The sequence below is a fragment of the Chelon labrosus genome, assembly GCF_963514085.1.
Source record: "Chelon labrosus genome assembly, chromosome: 22".
In the NCBI taxonomy this organism is placed as follows: Eukaryota; Metazoa; Chordata; class Actinopteri; order Mugiliformes; family Mugilidae; genus Chelon; species Chelon labrosus.
Window position 1 is genome coordinate 5312459 of NC_140355.1, and position 22682 is coordinate 5335140.

A 22682-nucleotide genomic window follows, 5' to 3' on the forward strand; every position below is an offset into this window, starting at 1 on the left:
TCATCAATGTGAGATCCTGTGTTTGTTTGTTTTTTAGGCTCGTTATGTAATCCAACTCCCCTTCTGTTATCGGCGGGGCTGTGTGACGTCATCACCCAGCTCCGAGGAGGTGTGAGCGGCTCGCGACTGCTGCTGCCTCCAGACCAGCTAACGCACGAAAACAAACCGTAGCTGTGCTTTAGCTTAGCTAGCTAGCCGCTCTCTGGGGAAAAAAACGGGACAGAAGGCGACTCGGGTCAGTTGTGCTATCGCACGTCTGAATGTGTGCAGATAAGGTAGTGCGCGTTTTGCACTGACTTGAGTCTTTTATGCAACCCACCCTGCTCACAAGGCACGACCATGTCCGACGCTGCTAGCACCCCTTCCACAGACAACAACGGAGACTCTGGGCTAAACGGTAAGCTAAATGCTACAACACGGAAACAGCTTGACAGTGTATTTTCGCTCTGAAAACGTGACCGGGTACGCAGCATTGACATCGAAATAAATTTATTCGGGGGTTTTAATCATTAAAAGGTATTTTTATTCGCTCGTTTTATCTTTTTTTTTTTCACCGCGAAGCTTCATTGAGGGGGGAGGAGTTAGAACGCCATGTTTCGTGTGTTTATTGACAGTATCTGGACCAATGGCGTTCCTGTAAGGCTTGACTGACAGGCAGATAAGCCAATCAACGAGTCACACAGAGGGTGGAGGTGGGTTTAAGCGTTGTCAACAAGGCTGTCTAAAGTCAGAACTGGCAAAAAATTATGGGGCCAAAGGAAATTCTTATATTTACGTTATTTGCGTGCGTTACACTTCATCCAATATTGATAAACTGTAGTAAGGAGTATTACTGTAGTATATTAGCATATACTAGGACAATACCTAAATCGCAGCTTTTGTGTATTTTCAGATTTCAATCTTTAAGAATACCAGCACTCATGGGCAAATAATGATAGAGCAACTAGCTTAGCATTTCACAAACCGTAATTTCACTGGGTACGTTGACCGTGCTATTTCCAAACGTGGGAGTACGTTATCTCAACATACAATTGTTGAGGCCACATACCATGTAAGACATCGGCTTGCTTTGGCCACTAGAGACGTAAACAAAGGCGTGTTTATGACGCTGCCGCACTTCGGGGCCTGCCCAGAGAGCTGCTTGTGGTGCAAGTTTTATAACACTATGGGGGCCCATGAATTGGCATGCTATTTATGGCCATACCGACCAGAGGACAGACGTTTTGGACACGAGGAAACTGGGGGAAGTGTTACAGCATACAACAGAGCAGGGACATGGTGGTTGGTTAACTCAAAACCAAACGTTTTTAGCCTCTTAGCTTTTTAGATACATGGCCACAGCCAGACAGTTAAAACAACAGCAACAAAAAAATGTTAACGTCATGTAAAGTTTGTTTTTCTTTTCTATTCCTGTAATAGGATAGAAAGCAACGATTGTGGATGAAATTAGAGGAAGTAGTGCCATAGCTACAATCAGGTTGTTTTAGAACAGTCTCAACATTGTATAATGTTCGGACACCTCAACCCTCAGTTTACATTAGTTGGTTATTTCAACTTCTGGTTGGTTTGCTACTGAAAACCTTGTCTTGTCTACCTTATTCTATTTTTTGTGTCTTTTTTGTATCCTGCACTGCTGTTCCCTGCTGACGTAACACCCTGAAGTCCTGTCGTATCTTATCCTGAAGATTTCTGTCTGGAGGTGGCTTGAAAATATTTATTTTGAAATGGGCCACTTTCTACTCAAGTTGATCCTCATCATTCCTACTGAGCCAGACTAACTTAGCTTTCACTGCAGATTTTAGTACAAAAGGACATATACTGTATATACACAGAAACACTACATGCTGCTGAGGCACAGATTTAGGGGCAGTAAGACCTTGCATTTATCAGATGAAGAGGCCTGCAGCATCTTTTTATTTTTGGTATTTCCTGGGACTGGTGACATTTTTGGTCTAATACCTGGGGCCCCAAGGCAAGAGTCAGCCCAGGTCCAGTCTGAGCTTCAGCCTCAGTAAATCACAGAGGTCATCTCATATCTCCCTTCTCTAAACCCACCCAACAGCTGATAACGACTCTCTGGCCAGAATGTTCGGAAGCATCAATGCCATGGCAACATGGTTTTAGTCCACGGAGTGGAGACAATGGGCTCTCAGCAGCTTGGCTTGCAGTCTGTGTAATCCGCAGGATGAGTGTGAGTGCTGAGTCGAGGCCTGTTTGGGGGGGAGGGGTGTACCGTTTGGGTAGTGGGTGTAACTGGCCTGTTGCCTGTGAAATTTAGTCCCCTGGAAGTTCATGTGAACATGGTGTTTACTTACTGTTATGAGGTTATGTGACCTGCTCAGAAGGCCTTTCTCCATTTATTTTAGTATGGACAGGAGAATGTGTTTTAAAACTGCATGAGCAAGGATTTAAAATATGGTTTCACACTTTCTCTAAATTGCCCTGCCTAACTTGCTCCTCCTCTACATTTGTACCCAGCACTGATATGCAGTGGCTGATCAGTTGCCAGTCCATGCCAGAGCTCACGTACAAACCGAGAGGGCGTCATATATCACAGTCAAGGTCTACAAGAAACCAGAGCACATACACAGACGAGTTTTTATTGCCATTTATCTTTCACATGCTGTCTCAGACTGCTTGTCTTATTGGCCCTTCCCAGTTTAGGAAGAGGAGACCTTTTTTGACATCTTCTGTGGAGCTCATCTTCCTGGTTTTCTTTCGCCTTTTTAGTAAAAACATGTTTTGTTAGACTTTGTCAGATCTTGTGGTTCCATGAAGCCGTGCACTAGTCACCAGCAAGAAGTAGATATATTGTCCTGTGTGCAGACTCAGTTAAAACAGATGTGGACTGAAATTCCAGCTAGGTTTGTCAGTTCACAGGCCTCTGAAGAGTGCATGCTAGTTTACCAGGGCACCAAGAATGTCATGTGGTACCATGTGTGCATTTCTTGGCCCAATGGTAGGCAGCGCCATCACAAAGTGTAACTCTTCGTACACACTTGTGATGTACTTATATAATCCAAACTGCAAAAATGGCCAAACAGATAGCCATCGAGTTTCCCCTGCTGTAGATAGACAAAAAGGCTTTTATTTTTAGTAATATTACATTTGCACACTGATGGAAGTTTAATAGCAAATGTGAGCAAAATCCTGTTCCTTGGTGCATTTTGGATTTTGCTCTGAGCAGGAAATTGGCTTGATGGTTTATTGACACAACTTTGCACTGGCCGGATCTTATCAGGACATACTGACGCTTGTGTCCGGACATGGTTAAACTTAGAAATTCTTTTTAAAAGGCATGCAAAATTTTATGTAATCTAGTCTTTATGATGAAACATTTACTTCACCTGTTTTACATAAATTTTGCTGCCATGTATTTAGGAGTTGTTATCAATATAATCTTTTAGCAGTTCTTTATCACAGTATTTAGTTAATTTAGTTTTAATCATAAGATAGAGACGTCATACAAGACTTATTTGCTCCGATTATCGCTGGCAGTATAAAAGTACAAAATATATATATATATATATAACACAGAGGTGGAACTAGGATGGAAAAAACATGAGTAGAAAACCGGAAATTCTGGCACATTATTATTAAGTTCATTGTATTTTCGGTTGCAATGAAACCTTAATAAACTATCTGTGTCTCTTGCAGAATGTAATGATTTTAGATGTCTGGGTGGAACATTAAGTCGGAGTGAAAATGATTTAAACCGACCATTTTAAAAACACCTTTTTAAAATTTCTTTGTGACTCCAACAAACTTTTCTTTCTGTTATTTTTTTTTTAAACAAGAAAAAACTTAATATTTTCCCCCCACTGAAAAAAATGAGGGATTGAACTGTTTGTTTCCCCCCACAGGGTCCTGGGTGGAGTTGGAGATGAACAGAGTCGCAGCTGGTTTGACCCAGTCATCCTCCACAGGTGGTCCGGCTCCGGGCCTGCTACCCCTCCCTCAGGTGGAGGAAGAGGAGGCCATGGTGGGGGGCCTGGAGCACGTCCCGTCCTCATCCTCAATCCACAACGGAGACATGGAGAAGATCCTGCTCGACGCCCAGCATGAGTCGAGCCGCAGCAACTCATCATGTGACAGGTAGTGTTAAGGATATGTTGAAATTAGTTTGATGCAGTCATTCAAAACATCCCTGGTACTGAACTGACTGACTCTATTAGCTGCAGGGATGCTTTCAGAAAATGCCAGAGATTATATATATTAAAATGCAACAAAGCAGTTTGTATGTAGATAACAAAATCATATTTCTTTTAACAATTAAAAACTCACAAAATAAAACAAGCTCATGTCAAAAGGTCCAAATCGGATTAACTTGCAGACGAGGACACAGGCATTCCACGACTGAAAAGTTCAAGAAAGTCACGAGGTTCATAAAAGCTGGTATTTATAGTTGAGGGAGATTTCCACTAATCACATGGTTAAGTTGGTTTCAACGTTTCTCTTAACTTTGAAGAATACAGAAGAATACAGAACTCTGAGCTCATTATAATACTAAAGTCTAAACAGAATCACTTACATATGACTCTGGAGTCTATGAACATTTCAAGGATATTAAAAAAAACTGTTGTATCTTGTTATTCTACCCCTTTATTATTAAGTCTTCCTTTTGTTTGGCAGGTGTAATAGAAAAAAAATGGAACTCAGTGGAGCTTTTGTTATTTCCAGATGTTGCACCGAAACTCAGCTGAAATTTAAATTTAATCAGCAGCTTACACCGATCAGACATAACATTATGACCACTGACCAGGTGACGTAAATAACATTGACCATCTTGTGACGGTACAATGTTCTGCTGGGAAACATTTGGACCTGGCATTCATGTGGATGTTACTTAGACATGTAGCACCCACCTAGACCAGACCAGACACCCCCACCCCATAGCAATGACACTCCTTGATGGCAGCAGCCATCCCCAGCAGGATGCAGCCTGACACAGACACACACACACAAACGGGTTAGGAACAACTTTAAAAACAGCACAAGGTGTTGACCTGGCCTCCAAATTCCCTAGACCCGAAACTGATCAAGTATCTGTGGGATGATCCACAGAGGCCCATAAGACACAAAGGCCTGCAATAACATTCTGTTGTCAGACACCACAGGACACCTTCAGAAGGCCCATGTCCATTATCTGATGAGGCACAAGGGAGATCTACACAATATTAGGAAGGTGATCATAATGTTATGCCTGGTTGCTGTATTTTCTTAGATACATAGATATTTCTTTCTAAGAACATAAGTCCCTTATTCAAATGCAGAGAAATATTTCAGAAAATTGGTTTCAGCTCACCTGAATAGATGGCTGCCCACCTGTTAAACACAAATTATGAACCCACAGGAGAGTTAAGCAACCTTTTCATACAAGGTATGTAATATTAGTCAACTGGCTCTCAACTTTCTTAATATCCTTGCGGAAAAGTAAAGTCAGCCCTAAATCAGGTCTTATCTGTCATGTTGAGTCAGGTTTGACTCAGAGTTGACAGCTGTTCAACAGTTGACATCTGACAGTGAAGTAACATTTCACTGATTTCCTTACATGGTATTGAGCATGTTCGAAGAATCTTGACCCTTTAGCCACATCATGTGCTTGTATGTAATCCCAGAGGCTGCGATAAAACAGACCTTATCAGCAAGCTGAGCAGTCAGCTGTCAGTGTGTCACCTGAGGATGTTTTCAAGTAGTTGAGCCAAGAACATTGTATCAACAAGTTGCTCTGGCTTACGCAGGGGCGCAAATATCAACACGGCACTGTCTTAACACTTTAGAAAGGGTCAGGTGTCATATTGCTCATATTGAGTTAACTGAGACAGTGTTTTCTTTATACTATAAGACTTCTGTACACATTCACCAGAGATCTCGGAGTAGAGGAGCAGCAGTATTTTACCAACCAAACATTCAGTTCAAGATGAGATTTATAAGCGTTAATGCATGACATGGAGCTCTAATATTAAAACTAGATTCCGCATTATTTTTATTATTTATTTTAGGCATGTTAAGCAATTAATTACTAATCAACAAAATTAATTACTGATCTCCCAAAGCCACTTGCTTAGTTTTTTTTTTAATAACTGGAGAACAAAACAGAAATTTCTTCTTCAATGCTCTATGACAGGACAAAACCCCAGCAAAGTTTTATGTTAATTCTATTATATACTATTTCAATCTCAGTGATTGTTCATATAAAGTGTCTTAACTTGGTAATAAAAAATTTATTTGGATTAATAAGTAAAAATATTTTGTTTTATATTGAATTATATCAGGACACTTCACTTTTAGCCAGGGGGAAAAAGAAAATCTGTGTTCAGTCTGTTTTTTGTGGTTGTTCATTTACCAGTAATAGAGCATGCACCCAAAGCGCTGTTGCCATGGTTACCTGTAGTCCAGTATCTTTGGTGCCTTTGGCTGTTGATCTTAACTATTAGGTGTTATGTGATTGAACACCTCTCGGAAACAAACATATCATACGAAAAAGAAACACACAAGAGGAGTTTCCAGAAAGCCTTTGATTCATGACTTTGCCCACAACGAGGTCTCTGATTCATCCTTTTTAATCCACAGTCCCCCGCGGCCCCACACTCCCCAGGATGAGGGACAGATCATCTTTGATGTGGACGTGACCAGCAGAAGAGACAGCCAAGTAAGACCTTGTGGGCCTCTCAGGTTCTCCATCAGTCTGTTGCCATGGCAGCCTCAACCACTGGCCCTGGAGTGGTGTGTGTACCTAAAAAAGACAACTGCTGCCTGCCTTTAGTTTCCATGGAGACGACTGCCACACCCAACGTGGCTTTCTGTTTCTTTTGCACAGCATGCATTGTCACAGTCAGTTTTGTTTTTCTTAATTTTTCTTTTTAATCTCTGTAATTGCAGCGTGGGAGATACATCCTACTTGTCTGTCTTTCAGTTGCCAGAGTCTGTATGCATACACATGTACAATTATTGCATTCTGTCCTGACAGAATGGATCCAAATCCTGCTGGCTAAGGTTGCTAAATTAACACCTGCATTTGTGTATTTAGTCTGAAGAGGACGTCTTGGACAAAGAGAGGGACATGGACATCCTGATGAAGGACGCAGATTGGGTTGCTGACTGGTCTAGTCGACCGGAAAACATTCCCCCCAAGTAAGCCTCAGTTCAGTAAACATCAGCCTACTGTCTCCATGGCAGCTGAGCACACTTAGCTGCCTTTTTGTGCACTGAAAGTGACTAATCATTATGGCAATAAAGATGGTCTAAAACACAAATATAAAGCCAGTGGCCAGAACGGAAACACTGATGATGACACAACTTTGGAAGAGTTGACAGGTGCCTCATTTGCCTTGATTTGATGATCACATATTTAATTTTAACTCTTGTTGACATCAAATGTTTCCGTAATGTGTCAGTGCAACCATTTCAGCTCGTCTACAGTAATGAACCCTGAGCAGCAGCTGGCAAATCTGTCTTTCTTATCGATGCAAAATTCTGATCAGATTTAAAAGGTTTTAGGTGAGAAAAGCCCAAATGTCTCTCTACAAACCAGTAGGTCAGTAGTTATTTCTTCACATATGTTAGACAAGTTATCAGGCTTACTTCAGTCCTTGTAATGGATGTCATTTTGAAAACTGCTCAGTGGACTTCCTCAGTGCACTAGTTTTGTAGTGATTATTTTCATATTTTACTATTTCCAGAGATGATTTCTCAAAATTGGTTGTTTTGTCAAAATATAATCTAAAACACATTTATAACATAGAATCAGTTTCTTATGTTAGAATAACTAAATACAGAATGTTTGGCACTTTGCTTTATAATTGATAAAACAATGACATGTTTAGATACCTTTATTGATACGTATCAAGTTGTCAGTGGTGTACCTAAAGTATTGTTATTCATGCAGGGAATTTCATTTCCGCCACCCTCGGCGCTCAGTAACACTCAGCATGAGGAAGACTGGGGCTATGAAGAAAGGAGGCATCTTCTCCGCCGAGTTCCTTAAAGTCTTCATCCCGTCGCTGCTACTATCACACATCCTTGCTCTGGGGCTGGGGTAAGAATCAAACGTCATAGCTCACACATCCAAGTCACAATGTTTCTGTGTATACAGCAAGACAGGCAGTATTTTAACAAGGCATACGGAGCTGATTTCCATGATTTTGATCACTTATATACCAAGTCTTACACTAATAAATGCTTTTGACGTAATGTCTGTTTTCATGTTTAAATATCATGGATATTTGAAGTTGCTCCCAGAATAGTACAACTGGCTATTGAATGCCCAATTAAACAGGACTGGAATCCTAGTATTTAGTGTTAAGTGCGTGAAAGCACTTTGAGTTTGAGTTCTTTACACATTTTCTATATTTCTTAACAATTCTACTAAAATCAATAATTTTTTTTATTAATTAATTATAGTTTTAAACATTTCAAGGCAGTTGTGCGTGAACTACAGCAGGGGGAGCTGTACGGCCACAGACACAAGCCAGCTGTGTGCCTTCCTTTATGTCTGTCTGCAAACTGGTAGGGCAGCTGCTGACTGGAGGGCTGCACACCTGCTGTCTCATACTGAGCTCTGACACTCCCAGGAGTACGCTTATAGCACATGGTACACTAATCTCAGATTCTCGGTCAGATCATACGCAGCAATAATACCTCAGATGGCAGTCTGCTGAACATGATGCGAGTGTCATTAACATCCTGTCATAATAACAGCGTCCCTGCTGGCCATTCAGGGACTTGTACATTGTGTAATAAGTCATACATGCCGCATGTATGAAACTGTCTTTATGACTGTCATTATGGGTTTTAAATCTGTTAGCAAGTACAAGGAAAATTACTAACAAATGTTTTTCATTTGTCTCATAAGTATACTGGGAAATCAAATAAGAATTCCTGATTTAATTTATTAGTAACCATAATGGATGATTTCAGGCGAGGTGACCAGGTTCATGATTTGAAGCATGCTGGCCCACTAGAGAAGCTTCCTGGGACACTATATGAAACAGAGCCATCTCTAATGTTAGGAGTCTTTAACATGTTCTGTGGAGAGGGCCTATTCACTGCAGTATACATGTCCAAAAAAGCTTAATGTGACAAAGCACATGAAACAAACATGGTGAATAAATCATGCTGTACATAGTGTGCAACTTAAAAGTCCATAAGGAATGGCAGCAGTTAAGAAGTTTGTCACGTATAGTCTAGACCAGTGCAGTGAAGAAATGTCATATACCATCACGTTTGACATTATTTTAGTCTGTTTTAGGTTTGACTGGCACTCTTTTGATTCTTAATGCGTCTTCTCCCACAAGCACTTAATTGCACCCAGTTTGAGAACTGGCTTGACTGGCTTTTTGTCTTGATGGTGTTATAACTTTAACTGCTCCTGAATTTGTTGCAGTGCCTTTTATATACAAAGATACATTCAAATGATACTCATGCACCCGTGGTTGCATCATGGGAAATCAAGGACACAAAATGCTCTGTGTTCAAGTGGTAACGTCGGCTCTAAGTTGTGAGAACACAGCTGCTAGGCAACTGTTGCTGTTTAGAAGCCACCGAGGCTAACGGCTTAACAAGCTAACTCAGGAATAGGAAAAAGGATAATGAAAGGATAAAGACATTGGTAATGTCAACATTCTCCTCAGTCATATTGAAAATGTATGTCATAATAATAATATACTAACACAAACATGTCTCACTGATTTTACAACATGGTGAATATCGTTATGTCACGTTAAAAATTACTCAATTTGAAGGCAGCATTACTTTTACTTGACAGTTTTATTCCTTAGTCATGTGCAGATCTTTGTTGTGACGCCACGTCTCCCCAGAATAGGAACCTCTGGCTTTACCTCCAGTTATTTCCAAGGATTCTATTGAAAAACAAAGACAGAACAATGAAGGTAGCTTTATCGACAGAAAGATGACTCCTAACGTCAGATCAGGGTTTGACTGAAGACTTCTGGAAGCGTTTTGAGCTGTGGATGAGGGCATACTATGCAAATCTTACTGAGAAACCAGCACAACAAAGAGTGTAATCAAACTCATGCCAATTGCAACGTTTTCTTTTTGTCTGTCTCCTTTCTTCTCAGAGTCTACATCGGAAAGAGGTTGACCACGCCCCCCGCCAGCTCCTTCTAAACCTGAAATTGAAGAAAAGTGCCTGAGAAGTGGCCATGAGATGTTTGAGAAAGTTTTGCTGTCGTGAGAAGAATGCTCGTCTCTCCTCCCTCTGTCCCGCCTGCCCCCGCCTCCCCTCCTCGACCCTGAGATATGACATGTTCTCAGGAGAAATGCATCTGCCTTTTCCTTTGTTCCCCCCCCCCCCCCCCCCCCCCCGTTTTTTCTTAATGGGCTGTTCTGACTGTCTGTAGACATCCCCTTCCTGCCCCCCTTCACTCATTTGTATACGCTTTTCAAGAATGAATAAGGTCATATTTCCCCTTTCCCAGCAATTGGGTTTAAATGTTTATAACGGGTGGGTTTTCAGGGAGGGTTGCAGCATTGAACCAAACTCTTGTATACATGCTGATTCAGTGCCCTTTGAATATCTGACTAAAAGGGAGGACTGTTGTTGAACTGACCACAGATTGTGCCACCTGCATGAGTAGCCCAACACTCGAAAGGTTTGACTGAATCCAGAGTCGGCTACGCAGACTGAAAATGTGATCATGCCTTTTTGAAAGTGGCCATTTTGTTCATTTTCTTTTGGTAATATCATCTTTTTATTTATTTACAACAGTGGTGGTTTATTTAAATAGGATTTAATGATGATAGGAGTTACGTTAGTGGCTAACCCAAACCATAGCCACTCATGGGAAAGTCTCTGTTTGCCAGAAGATAGATTTATGTGACCAGTGTTCCACTGTTTCTGTGACAGAAATTAGACAGAAACTATTTGGTTGTGCATCTGAATGCGTAGTTTGCTAATTGACAATAATGGGAAGGCAGGGTTAGGATGCGAGTTGTTGTGCCGGAAGACCGTGTGTATGTTCAGCATCTACACTAACAGTATTTTATGGTTGGGTCTTGGGTAATGCTGCTGTACGGTCCAAAATAATTCAGTCGTCTGTCCAGCAAGCCTCCTGGTTTGTCTGCTGCTTGTCTGCTTAGTTCCTGCTTACTTTTACTCCATATCGGGCTGGAAATTGCTAAACACTGCATTGACTTATTATTAGAGTGTATTTGAAGTAATCAGAAAAAAACTGGTACCAAAAAGCTTTTTGGTTTGAGATCTATAGTTAGGAACATTTGTTTTGAATATATTTTAATTTGATTTTAAAAACTAAAGGGTATTTCATTAAAAAAATACCATTAAGCTTGATATAACTTACTTTTATACAATTTCTTCTGAGATATTAACTTGCCGTTGGAGCCATTATTATTATTGAGGAAGAAACCTCCAGCCCTGCTTCCTGACACTCCGGTATGTTTGCCAAAACGCCTTGAAAACAAGTAGGAATATTCCATGAAGCTGCAGATGAAGGGATCTGAGTCTAGTGTGTGTGAGTTTGGACAGGCAGAAGGTACCTGGTGATCCTCTGTTCTATATTTGTCTCTTTTCCTCCAGTGGATCTGCCAAAATGCATCAGCTTCTAACTGACTGGAGGGCGGTTTGTGTAAACCAGTGGTTGACTAGAAAGTTCAGTGTGGTCATGTATTCACACAGCATGGTTGAAAAACTTAATATCAGACCTGTGGTATGTCAGAGGCTAGACTGCGGTGAGTTGTTGTCTGAGCAAGGCCTGGGTCAGTAAGGGTTGCAGTTTCAAAGCTGAGATCTAATTGAACACATCTCTTGAGGTTATTCTGTGGGTCTGTGTGACATACAAATGTTTATTTGACGAAAACTCATTCCATGCACAACTAAATAATTACTAGGAGATGTGTGCTGTGAGATCTGCAGTTATACAACAGGGGGTTGTCCTGCATCCACCAGCAGAAAATGAACTCATAGCATTGTTATTTGAGGTCCATCATTGGAACATACAGTATGCTACTTTTACATAGGATTTGGAAGAGTTTTTCTTTTCCTTTGGATCTAATACAACTACACAACTTGCCGTTTTTTAATGTCTAATGTCACGATGCAATATAAGAACTGACCATTCTCAAAAAATAAATAACTTGAGGCAGTGGTAAAAGTAATCTGCAGCACATTCTACTTTGATATGCTGACATAACATGCTCATTGACGACTAACAGCAACCACACTAGTTGATCCATTGTGTCATTTCAGCCACCGGGATACTAAACTTGTGTTTTCAGCCAGTGTTTGCACATGCAGCTTTTAAAGTGGTATTTGGGATCGTTCTCTCCCATGTAGTTTGTTTTGACTCGTTTGACGTTTTCCCCTGGTGTTGGAGAAAGATTGTGAACGTGGATCATGTTATAAGTGTGGAACCTGAACCCGTATTGATGATGGCAGGGCCTGATGTTGTGAATAGAAATGGAAGATGCGGGAAGAGATTTCCCTCAGACTGTCATGGTCTAACATTAGTTATTGTAATGATGCATTTGCTTTAATTTTCTTTTTCCCCATGACATTGGAGAAGTTGATTAAACATTTTTGTCATTAAAGATTACCTGAATGAAGCTATTTGTTGAGAGAACTTTTAATTTTGCTCTAACCTCAATTTAATGACCTTCATAACTGGAACTAACTGCAGCTTTTGTTGTAATGTGTTGAGTTTTTCAATCACACCTTTAAAATAAGCCCTTTTATAAAATAACTAACTCTCACACATTCATAACATAAAGAGATCTGTGTTTGATGAGCAAGGCATAAAACACTATTCCCTTTACAATACTGACAGAAGCAAGCTAATCTAAAGCTTATCCAGTCAAGGTTCATAGTTACATTATCTGACATGGATGTGAAGCAGACAGAAGCTGTTGATATGCCATTAAACCAAGAAACGAATTCATTAATAAATGATGACACACTGATCCACTTTTGGGGTGGCACAGTGGCACAGTGGTTGGCACTGATGGGGCCTTTCTGTGTGGGGTTTGCATGTTCTCCCTGTGCCTGTGGGAGTTAGGTTAATTGGTGATTCTAAACTGTCTATTTGTCTTTATTTTGAGAAGGTTTCTCATTGTTTTCCTGTACTAATACTTCTCATTTAGTGTTAAAAAAAAAAAGATCATCCACTCAGTTCCACGCCTCGTTGCCCCCAGCAGCTGTCACAGTCCACAGCCATTATTACTTTTGGACGTGGTTCAAATCCCCAGCAGAAGCTTTGTGCATGCCTGGTGAGTTACTCACGTACACTATCTGAGACCTGAGGCATCAAGCTTCTGTGTGTTATAACTTGCTGGAAATTCCTATGAACTTCCCGGGAGCTGTATACAGGAGCTGTATAAGGATGTTTAGATCAGTTTAGATAAGAATTTAGCTATGGTGAAAAGAAGCTGTGATACAAGAAGCTGTCATATTTCAGTAGAAGTGTTAGCAAATTGTACATGAAGTGGCTCTGCAACGCGTGTTGCTTTAGGTATATGTACCCTCAGTTGCTCTGTACCATATCACCTGCTTGCTAAAAGTTCAAATGAAACATTTTTAGAAGCGTCAAGTTGTTCCTGACAGCACCCTAATCCATCATGGATGTTTTAGCTGCTTGAAACCAGAGCAGGAAGACACCAACTCAGTGCTGCTTTTGGCTATTTGAAACTGCTCAATGGCTGCCTCTGAGAAACAGACAAGACAACAGTGGCTCTGCTGTTCAGAGGGGAAGCACTGCACTCCAGTGGCAGATACTCTGCAGTGCTGACTTCTTTCGTATCCTTTGAAATGTTTTATGTGGTCTTTACCGAGTTTGTTTGCAAAAGAAAGTAATTCCATACATCAGAATTTAAACCAGTTCCTTTAATCCTTTACAAAACCCAACAAATCACCATGCATATCAGTCTGATGAGTGTGTGTATAATTGTGTTCTCTCTGCTATTAAAATTGATGGAAGCAGCTCAGTCTAGGGGTAGAGACCCAGACATTTCAGTTATCCCAGTAGGTCCTAACTCTGTCATTCAGCCCAGATTCATTATAATAATTAGTTACAGAAGACACAGATCTCATGTGGTAAGTGTTTTTGTGTCTCCTTGACATGTTTTTAGTTAAGGTCAAGGCACTTCATTGTTTCTGCTATACATTTATGGTATTAGAGATAGTTTAGTTATTTATTCTCCTAATGCCAAGATACCAGTCTCCAGGATGAAGATGAAGCTGGCCTTTTAAGCACTCGGTAGTGCAGAGCAGTTACTCATTAAACTACACTGATTGAAGCAAAGTAGCCTTTACCCTAAAATACAGTACACATAATTGCACAGATGCACTTTGCCTGGTTCACTGGTTTGACATTTTAGGAAAAGTGCTGCTCTGCTTTCTGTCAAGAGGTAGATTAGAACATTAATTAGCCTCTCTGCTTCGAGTCTTTACAGTAAATTAAGCTATGCTTGGTGCATGTAGCTTCAGACATAATGAACAGCTATAAAAGTAAAGTCATCCTTCTTCTCTAATTCTTGCGAAGAGAGTGAAGACAGGCATTTTCAAAAATATCACATTATTCCTTATTGCTTTTTAATTATAAATGCAAATGTAAGTTATCTCCAGACTTAGTTAAAGTAGGTCAGGCTTTTAGTTTTTCTTCTAGAAATGGATACAAATGTGCAGATTAGACAGTAAATCTGCAAGAAAGATTGCAAATAGTATCTTGTTTCATAAGGGATTTTGCAGTCCTCAAGGAATTACCAAAACCTGGCACGAGAGAATATCTTGCAGGTAGTCACATCTTGCATGTTGTAAATTTTATCAAACAATTCCCAGTGCTCAACATTTCAGTGTACACAATCCAGGTTATCACCAGAATCTTTGAATAATGTGTTGACAATTAGTACAATTTTGATCAGTTCAAAAAATAACTAATCTGAATGTACCCCTTGTCTCCACCACTGCTCCTCCTACATCACTTCCTCCTCCATCTCCCCTATATGGAACCTCAGAACACCTGTTCCCAGCCAATCCCGACACAGTGAGACACGCAGCCCCTCCCACTGCAGCTGACGGCGTTACCATGGGTTACAGGGTGGTGGCCAGCTCCGTCTCCATCCCTCTGGTGAAGAGACTTTCCTCTTCATCTCCTCAGCATTGAGCAGAATGTACCGCAGTAGCTGTGAGTGCCAGATAAAGACACACTAAATAACAAAGGCAAGTGTGTTTGTGATGCACATTTATCTGTGACACAAAGCCAGTCAGCATGGCTTCCTACATATGGAGCGGTTTGTTCTCCTTGTCCTGTCCTGCTTGTGTCCATCAGTCATTTATCTCCACAAGAAAGATATCCAACTGAAATTACTTTTTGTTTTTGCTTTTGAGCAGTAGAAACCTTTAATTTATTGTTAGTTATTTAAATAAAGAACTCAATTTTTTATTTTATTTTGAAGAAAATATGTTCACTTAATGAACGCTGCTGTTAGTGGCAGGACTGGTAAATTGAACACTTGTTCCATCCAAATATCAAAATGTCAGCGAAGTTAATGCTGTGAATGAGTATCTTTCTACAAGGAGAAATGGTGAACAGGGGTCGCTGCCTTTAAATAAAGAATAACATCCTACCTTCACGCTGGTGGTTCTGAAGCTGCACTAAACGCTAAACACTAAACGCTAACATGCTCACGTCGTAGATAAAGAAAACATCACAAAAATATGATCCAAAGTGATAAAACACAACTTGGAACTGCTTGCAAATCCAGAAAAAAATGTACTGTCTGCAGTTTATTGTGTTTGGTTGTGCAATTTGGATAAAGGAGATCATCAGAGGAACGTATATACTCTTCATTTCATGTCAGTTCCTCCAATAATTAAGCTCTTGTGGTTCTCAAGGTAGACTCGGTCATCCATGAACCATTATCTCCCCCACTCCACATCTGGAAGCGTCCTCGTGCAAGACACCGGACCTCAAATTGTCCTGGGAATTGGGATTGTCCTGGGTAAGACTTGTAAGAAAAAACTGGAGGTCGCAGAAATCATTAGGATTCATCCTCTGGGGAGAATGAACGACTCTGCAGGAGTGCTGGGCTGACTGGCTGACATCGGTTTGACATAGTGTCGTCCCATTGGAATGGTATATATATGTAAGCTACAGAGCAGACCTGTGTGTCGCAGCAGAGGGAGCGACTTCATATCTCTACTTGGAACTTCTTGATCATCCTCTGCACAGACCATAGACAGTATAAAGACGGACAGCAGAACTGATCCTCAAAAGTGAAGTCAAAGCAAGTAGAGCTCCCCCTGGTGGCTGGCTGCAGTATACGTCTTAAGCTCCACCTCCTCCTTGTTAATGGATGGGACTTGGGCCAAACTAAAACACAAAAATACACATGACATAATTTTTGGATAAGTTTCATTTAAGCTACGGCATCTCACACAGGTTGGAAACCACCAGCACCAGCTTATGATGCACGATGACTGATTCAGTTTCTGATATCAGTCAGTGTCAAAGTGGCGGCCTTCAGACCAACAAACTGTTGTTTCGAGCTGAAGTGCACAGGGCTAATGATCTGATCTAATCAGAGTCCACCGTTTTCACTGGGAGCCACCGATTAGAGAATCCACTCATACTGCTGATCTCACTGCTTGTCCTACATCTGTTCATGGATGCCAGGGCCATGCCCTTCCTGTCCAGAGACACACACTCTCCCTCTGCCTCTTCCAACTGTTATAGGGCACCCTGCCAACTTTCCCCTCTAATTATCTAACACATCCCCCCCCTCCGTCTCTGCTCTCGGCCGGGGGACGTTTGTTTTGTTTTGTGCAACAACAGCTCAGCAAGGGGAGGTGTCAGGCCACTGTCTTTGTCCGTGGGCGTGGCTGCAACCCCGACATTTTTCACTTTTCAGGATCCTCCTCTGACATTCAGAAAGCAGAACCTTGCTGTCCTCTCTTGCAGAGACGACCACCCACCCACCCACCCACACAGCGGCCTGCACAGTCCTCTGGGAGAGGAAATAGTAGCAACAAAGCCATTTGCTGCGAACCATGTTGTTATGGAAACTGGGCCGACACAAACCCGGCGCTAAAATGTTTTCCATGGCCTCTTGTGGTAGAGATCTTTTGTCCGTTATAATGCAAGTCAGGAATCAACTGTGTGTGTGTTAGAGTAAGTACTCACCGCATGTTGTTATTGATCACCATGCAGCACTGATTTATTTATACCGCTCGGCCATCTAGTCAATGTTCATTATAAATCACAGTTAATGTGGATGCCTATTGCACTTGCAATGAATATACACCGATCATGCATAACATTGCGACAACACCTCCCTAATATTGTGTAGGTCTCTCTTCTGCCTCCAAAACAGGTGTAACACATCAGAGAATGGACATGGGCCTTCTGAGGGTGTCCTGTAGTGTCTAGCAACAGAATGTTGTTAGTGGGGGCCTTTGGGTCCTATGGGTTGAGGGGAGGGGCCTCTGTATCTATCATCCCACAGATACTTGATCAGTTTGGGATCTAGTAAAGTTGGAGGCCAGGTCAACACCTTGTGCTGTTTTTCATGTTTTTAGTTGTTCCTAAACTGTTTCTGTGGGTGTCTGTGTCAGGCTGCATCCTGCTGGGGATGGCTGCTGCCATCAAAGAGTGTCATTGCTATGGGGTGGGGGTGTCTGGTCTGGTCTAGGTGGGTGGTAGGTACATGTCTCAGTAACATCCACATGAATGCCAGGTCCAAAGGTCCAAAGGTTTGAAAGTTAATTTAAATTTCTAGTTGTCATGATGAGCTTATTATTGCTGAAACTCCCGGGATCATGTGCAAAGTGTTAATACAAACACCTCAACACACCTGAACCATGCTCTTGTGTCCAAAATGCATTCATGCATGTTTTTTGTACTTTTTGTTGCTACCTGGATAGGAGACTACTGAAAGGTATAATCTAATAAAATGTGCATTATATCATCTTAAAAATTAAAATTAAAATGACATTTTTTCTAATGCCCACATGAAGTTACTTTGTGGTTTTCTAAAAGCATGTTTTCTGATCTGCCTATTATACACTGATGATGCGCGCAGTACGATGAAATACAGCAAATATCTCTGCATTCTGAAGATTCGGCGTTTAGCTTGCTGTAAGTGCAAGAGGAACTGTGTCAAGGTGCAGTGAGTGACACAGGCTGTGCATTACTCTGCTTTACTACAGCAGGGTCAAATGCATCAGATGAATTACAGCCTTGTGGAAGAAGACAATCCGAGGCTAGAAAGTGTCAAGTGTGCAAAGTCTGAAAACACTGGTATAAGCAATAGTTTGCAGTGCAGCATTGTGCAGGGGTGATAATCAATAGGTGGGTAACAGAGGGTGCAGTGGGTTTTCCTGGATGCAAGGAGGAAGTAGACATCTTTAATGGTGGTGCTTTTAGTTGTAAAACGGTCTCAGTAGGATGGAAACCAGACTATGAAATGCAAGAGTCAAATCCTTCCAGCAGAAGCAGACTTTTCTACCATGTGTCAAATGCCAGTGCATCCTACATTCCCCATGATGCACCTGACACTCCCTGTCAAATAAATGTACATGTCTTTTAAACACTATGCCTCCAGTTTGCCACACAGGGCATATGTTTTTACTGTCAGAGCATAAAGAGGGATGATGATTGTCAAATTGTCAAATTGTCATTTTTTCCCTGTTTGTGTCCACCACACTACAAGAAACTCTACATTTATGACTCAGCATTTTCTCTGTCTGTCCTTTGTGCACTATAGAGCTGATTTCCCAACAGAGACCATCAGGACAGCTTTAGCATATCAAACAGCATGATTCTATCTTACTGTGTGCACTCATGAGTATACGGCAGACCTGTTTTAGACTGGGGTCTTTGCAGCAAGGTAGAAAGTTGTAATTGATGCACCTCTGTGTGTAGTTCAGCTATAAGCCATGGTTGTCTGTGAAGGTCCTTGGTCATCCAGGTCTCGGTAGAATCAGAAAAGCACACTGAAACAAGGACAACTGGGCTTGTAGGGTTTCTTGAAGACACAGTGTCAGTCTTCCTTCTGCAGGTATGAGACAATATTGGTTGCCAGGTTGAGAAAAATGTCTCTGGCTGATGTTTTTCTGTAACATATAACATCCTGTTATCAGTTTACTAACAGTTCAGCAGTACCTTTATCACCAGTTTATTTACATTTGTAACTGCTGAACCTGATGGTGATATGACAGAAATCTATCCTGACTTTTGCAATGGCCTTAGGTTTAGTTTTCTGCCAATGTTAGTCTGGTTTATGTGATTTTATTTTCAATTTTCATCCCCCCCCCCCCACACACCTCTCATTTTTCTTAATGGGTGGGGCTCCTTTGGGAACAAACGTGATGTCATCCCCTGCATTAGGATTTATCAGCTGGCAGCGACAACCGCAGAGTCTTCAAGTCTCCAAGACTTAATAAATAATCACAAAAGACACCCCCTCGCCTCCTCCTCCCACCCCACGCCCCCAGTAAAAATTGGATTTGTTTCTTCAGCCAATGTTACTGGAAAAATGCAGGAACAAAATAAACACGCATGTCATAAAAATAGAAATTTCCAGGAGATAGTTCACAAACATTTCAGATTGGGGAACAGAAGCACGTTCCTTTCTGTGTAAAAGACTTAGCTTTTTTTGATCTGGACACATGTCAGGTAAAAACTCTTGCTAAAACTGTAAGGAACTCTGTAAGGTGTGTGTCGGAGCGCAGGGTGTGGTGCTGAAGGGACAGCGCCCTGTATTTTAGGAGTGGGTGTGACTCTCGGGGAACTCTCCTCGGTGCTGATCGCCTCTTGACCTCCAACTTCTGACAGAAACGCCCCGCTGGGACGTGTAGTTCTTCCATTCCACAGCTTTTAGACTCTCTGACAGGCATGACGCTGTAGCCGGATGAATTAGATTTCACTGGAGAGCAAGTGTTTCGTTTGGACAAGAAGGGACCCATCATTCCCGGACACTCAGGTCTGATGCGCTCCTTGGCACCGCAGGTCTTTGGACGGGTTGACACAGGCTCCAGGTAATCTCCTCCTCCTCGTACAGCTTATTGGATCTTTATTTTTGACAAAGCGAGACTGTAGGTCTCTCCCTCATGTGGTAAGGGTTATAACTCGCACAGGGAGACTGGCTGTAGGCGAGGAGCTAATTTAGACTCATGAGTAAGCAGTTGAAAATTGTTGCTGATCTGTAGGGGGATCATAGACCACTAGGGTTCCATTGCACATCTTTCTCTTCTATCAGATGTCTCTCTAACAGTGGCAGTGCGTCCGCGCAGAATTAGCCTGATAGATCATTTCTTGCGCTTTTGTCACAGTGCGACCACCTGCGCTTGAGAACCAGCAAAGGCGGTGTCTGTTCAGGAGCGCGGAGCAGGGGAGGAAAAAAAAAAAAAAAAAAGAAGAGCGAGAAAGAAGCTGAGACCGTGAGCATCTGAGCAGCTACACAGCGAAGAAACCTGACAAGGCATGTCTACCGCCGGGGAAGTGCCAGCGTTCTTCAAGAGCATGGGCTCTGACAGCCCCGCCAGGCCGAGGCAGAAATTCTGTGGCATGTTCTGCCCGGTGGAAGGCTCCTCGGACAGCAAGACGCTGGACTTTGACGCTCTCTCTATGTGCAGAGGCAAGAGCGACGGGCGAGTCATTGACCGGCAGACCGACATCTCCCAGCCTAAGAAGGTGGAGATACGGGAGAGCACGGGGAAAGAAGCTCTGCAGAATCTGGATGACAAACGGGTAATTTTTTTAAATTTTTTTTTGTATTTAGCCTGCTTGTTGTGTACCTTCAGCGTCTCTCCTTCTCAATCTGCCTCTTGTCTTTCTTTCACTTAAAATGTTCTCACACAGCACTCCTCTTTTCTGCGCCATTTTCACATAAACGTCTCTCAATTAGAGCTTCTCCCACTCAGCTGAGTTTGTTTAAGCTCATCCAGCCTGTGTATGCCAGACAACTTGCCCTGACTACAATTCCCAGAATGCATCCTGATGTAACAGAGAGGGCTAGAGGGCCCACCATGCAGAGCTGCCAGAGGGAGTGGCTCTGTTTGTCAGAGCTTACATTGTTGATTTTTTTCCTCTTTCCGCTGCACGGTGCCGCTCTGGTGGTGAAGCTAACACTTGCTAAAAGACCTGGATGAGAAAAAGAAAGTATAAATGTGCATCAATTCACCATGCATGCTTAGAAATGAGACTAACATTAGATGCTCACATGATGTCATGAACGGTTGCACCATTGCGGGGGCCTCTGTCTTTAACTGGAGCTGATGGACAGAGGTGGCAGCTCTGAATGACTTGCAGGAAAATCGGTCAACTTTTCTCTGGCTGGTTCAAGCAGTTATGCAGGTTTTGGTGTTGGGTGACCCACCTTGGCACTAACAGTATAAGTACTCCTTTACTCAATAATGAAACACTCAGGATGCTGTTAAAAGCTTTGGGGCGGTGGTGTTGGGCCCTTGGTGTCGTGTTACAAATTGACTGGAATCTTTAGCCACACAATGCACTCTTTACTCTCTTATATTTAAGTCGTACATGCACAGCAGCTTCCTCCTCTCCTCTTTGATACACATGGAATTCATTCATCTGATCCTGCATACAATCATGTCAGTAATAGAAGAGATACACTTCATGCCTCTGATGGGATGTTTGGAGCTCATGTTTTCGGATCAAACGTGCGAAAGTGTGACACGACAGGACATTTACATTTTGCATATTTACACTAATAATTTAGAATAATCTCTTACCGCTTATTCTTAGAGGGTAGTGAGGGGGTTGAAGCCAATCCCAGCTGGCACTGGTCGAGGGGCAGGACACACCCCGGACAGGTCACCAGTCTAACACAGGGCTAACACAGACAGACAAACAATCATTATCTTCCACACGTATCACCATTTAACCTAACAAGCATGGGCTGTGGAAGGAGCTGGAGCACCAGGAAACCCACGCAGCACTTACATACAACAAATATTTCAGTTATGTTCACATCCACTGTGTATCCTCTATATTACGTTCATAATTTGATTTACTTAACATCATAATATTAAAAAAAATGGCAAAACAGATTGTCTGTTGACAATATTTTCAAATTTTGGACATTTTAAAGAGTGATATCCAGAGTCTCCTCTGCAGAAAGGAGACTTAAAATTTCCGTTCTGAAAAACGTATGAAAATCTGTGCATACTTAACCATACTATTCACACATAAAAGTCAGAAAGCTTGCAATACAAAAAGTAATGCTTTTTAATGCGGGTATATTACTACTATATATACTACTACTGTACTGGTTTTACTCTGTGGCTGTTCTCTATTTGTGACTGTCACAGAGTTTGTTTTTTTTTTAAATGAAAAAAAATAAATAAAAATCACTGGAGACAATAATCTGCTGAGGTCAGCTCCACTGAGCATTATGATACTGCCTTTCTCTAAAATTCTGAGAGAAGTCATCCATCTTGTTATTAAACACAAACTAAACGCTTAGGCTTCTACTGCGGCCTCTTCAGTGAGTCAGTTTTGCTTGAGTTTATATTTGTTAAAATCTCATTTATGCCAACAGGTTGAATTTATTGTTACTGGTCTCATCCAGAATCTGCTTTGGGAAAGTCTAAATTTCTCAGTTCACTGCAGGTAGAAACAGGTGAAATAATCTCCCTGCACTGGCCTAGCTTCTCCTTGCACCGATAAAATAAAGACAGGAGAGATAAA

The 22682-nt window shown here is 41.7% G+C and overlaps 1 protein-coding gene across 1 annotated transcript; it reads left to right on the plus strand.

Moving 5' to 3' along the window:
* Positions 1-88: 88 nt before the first annotated feature.
* Positions 89-12582, plus strand: bnip3lb (BCL2 interacting protein 3 like b). Its single transcript, XM_084572177.1, has 6 exons — positions 89-397; positions 3864-4095; positions 6574-6652; positions 7031-7134; positions 7889-8038; positions 10080-12582. The coding sequence occupies exons 1-6, from the start codon at positions 340-342 to the stop codon at positions 10126-10128; spliced, it is 672 nt and encodes a 223-aa protein (XP_084428303.1). The 5' UTR covers positions 89-339; the 3' UTR covers positions 10129-12582.
* The last annotated feature ends 10100 nt before the right edge of the window (positions 12583-22682 follow it).

Excerpts from the sequence above, each read along its gene's own strand:
- bnip3lb (XM_084572177.1), top strand. The coding sequence starts at position 340 with ATGTCCGACGCTGCTAGCACCCCTTCCACAGACAACAACGGAGACTCT. Across the intron at positions 4,096-6,573 it reads AGCAACTCATCATGTGACAG|TCCCCCGCGGCCCCACACTC; the intron begins GTAGTGTTAAGG and ends TTTAATCCACAG. Across the intron at positions 7,135-7,888 it reads CCGGAAAACATTCCCCCCAA|GGAATTTCATTTCCGCCACC; the intron begins GTAAGCCTCAGT and ends TTATTCATGCAG.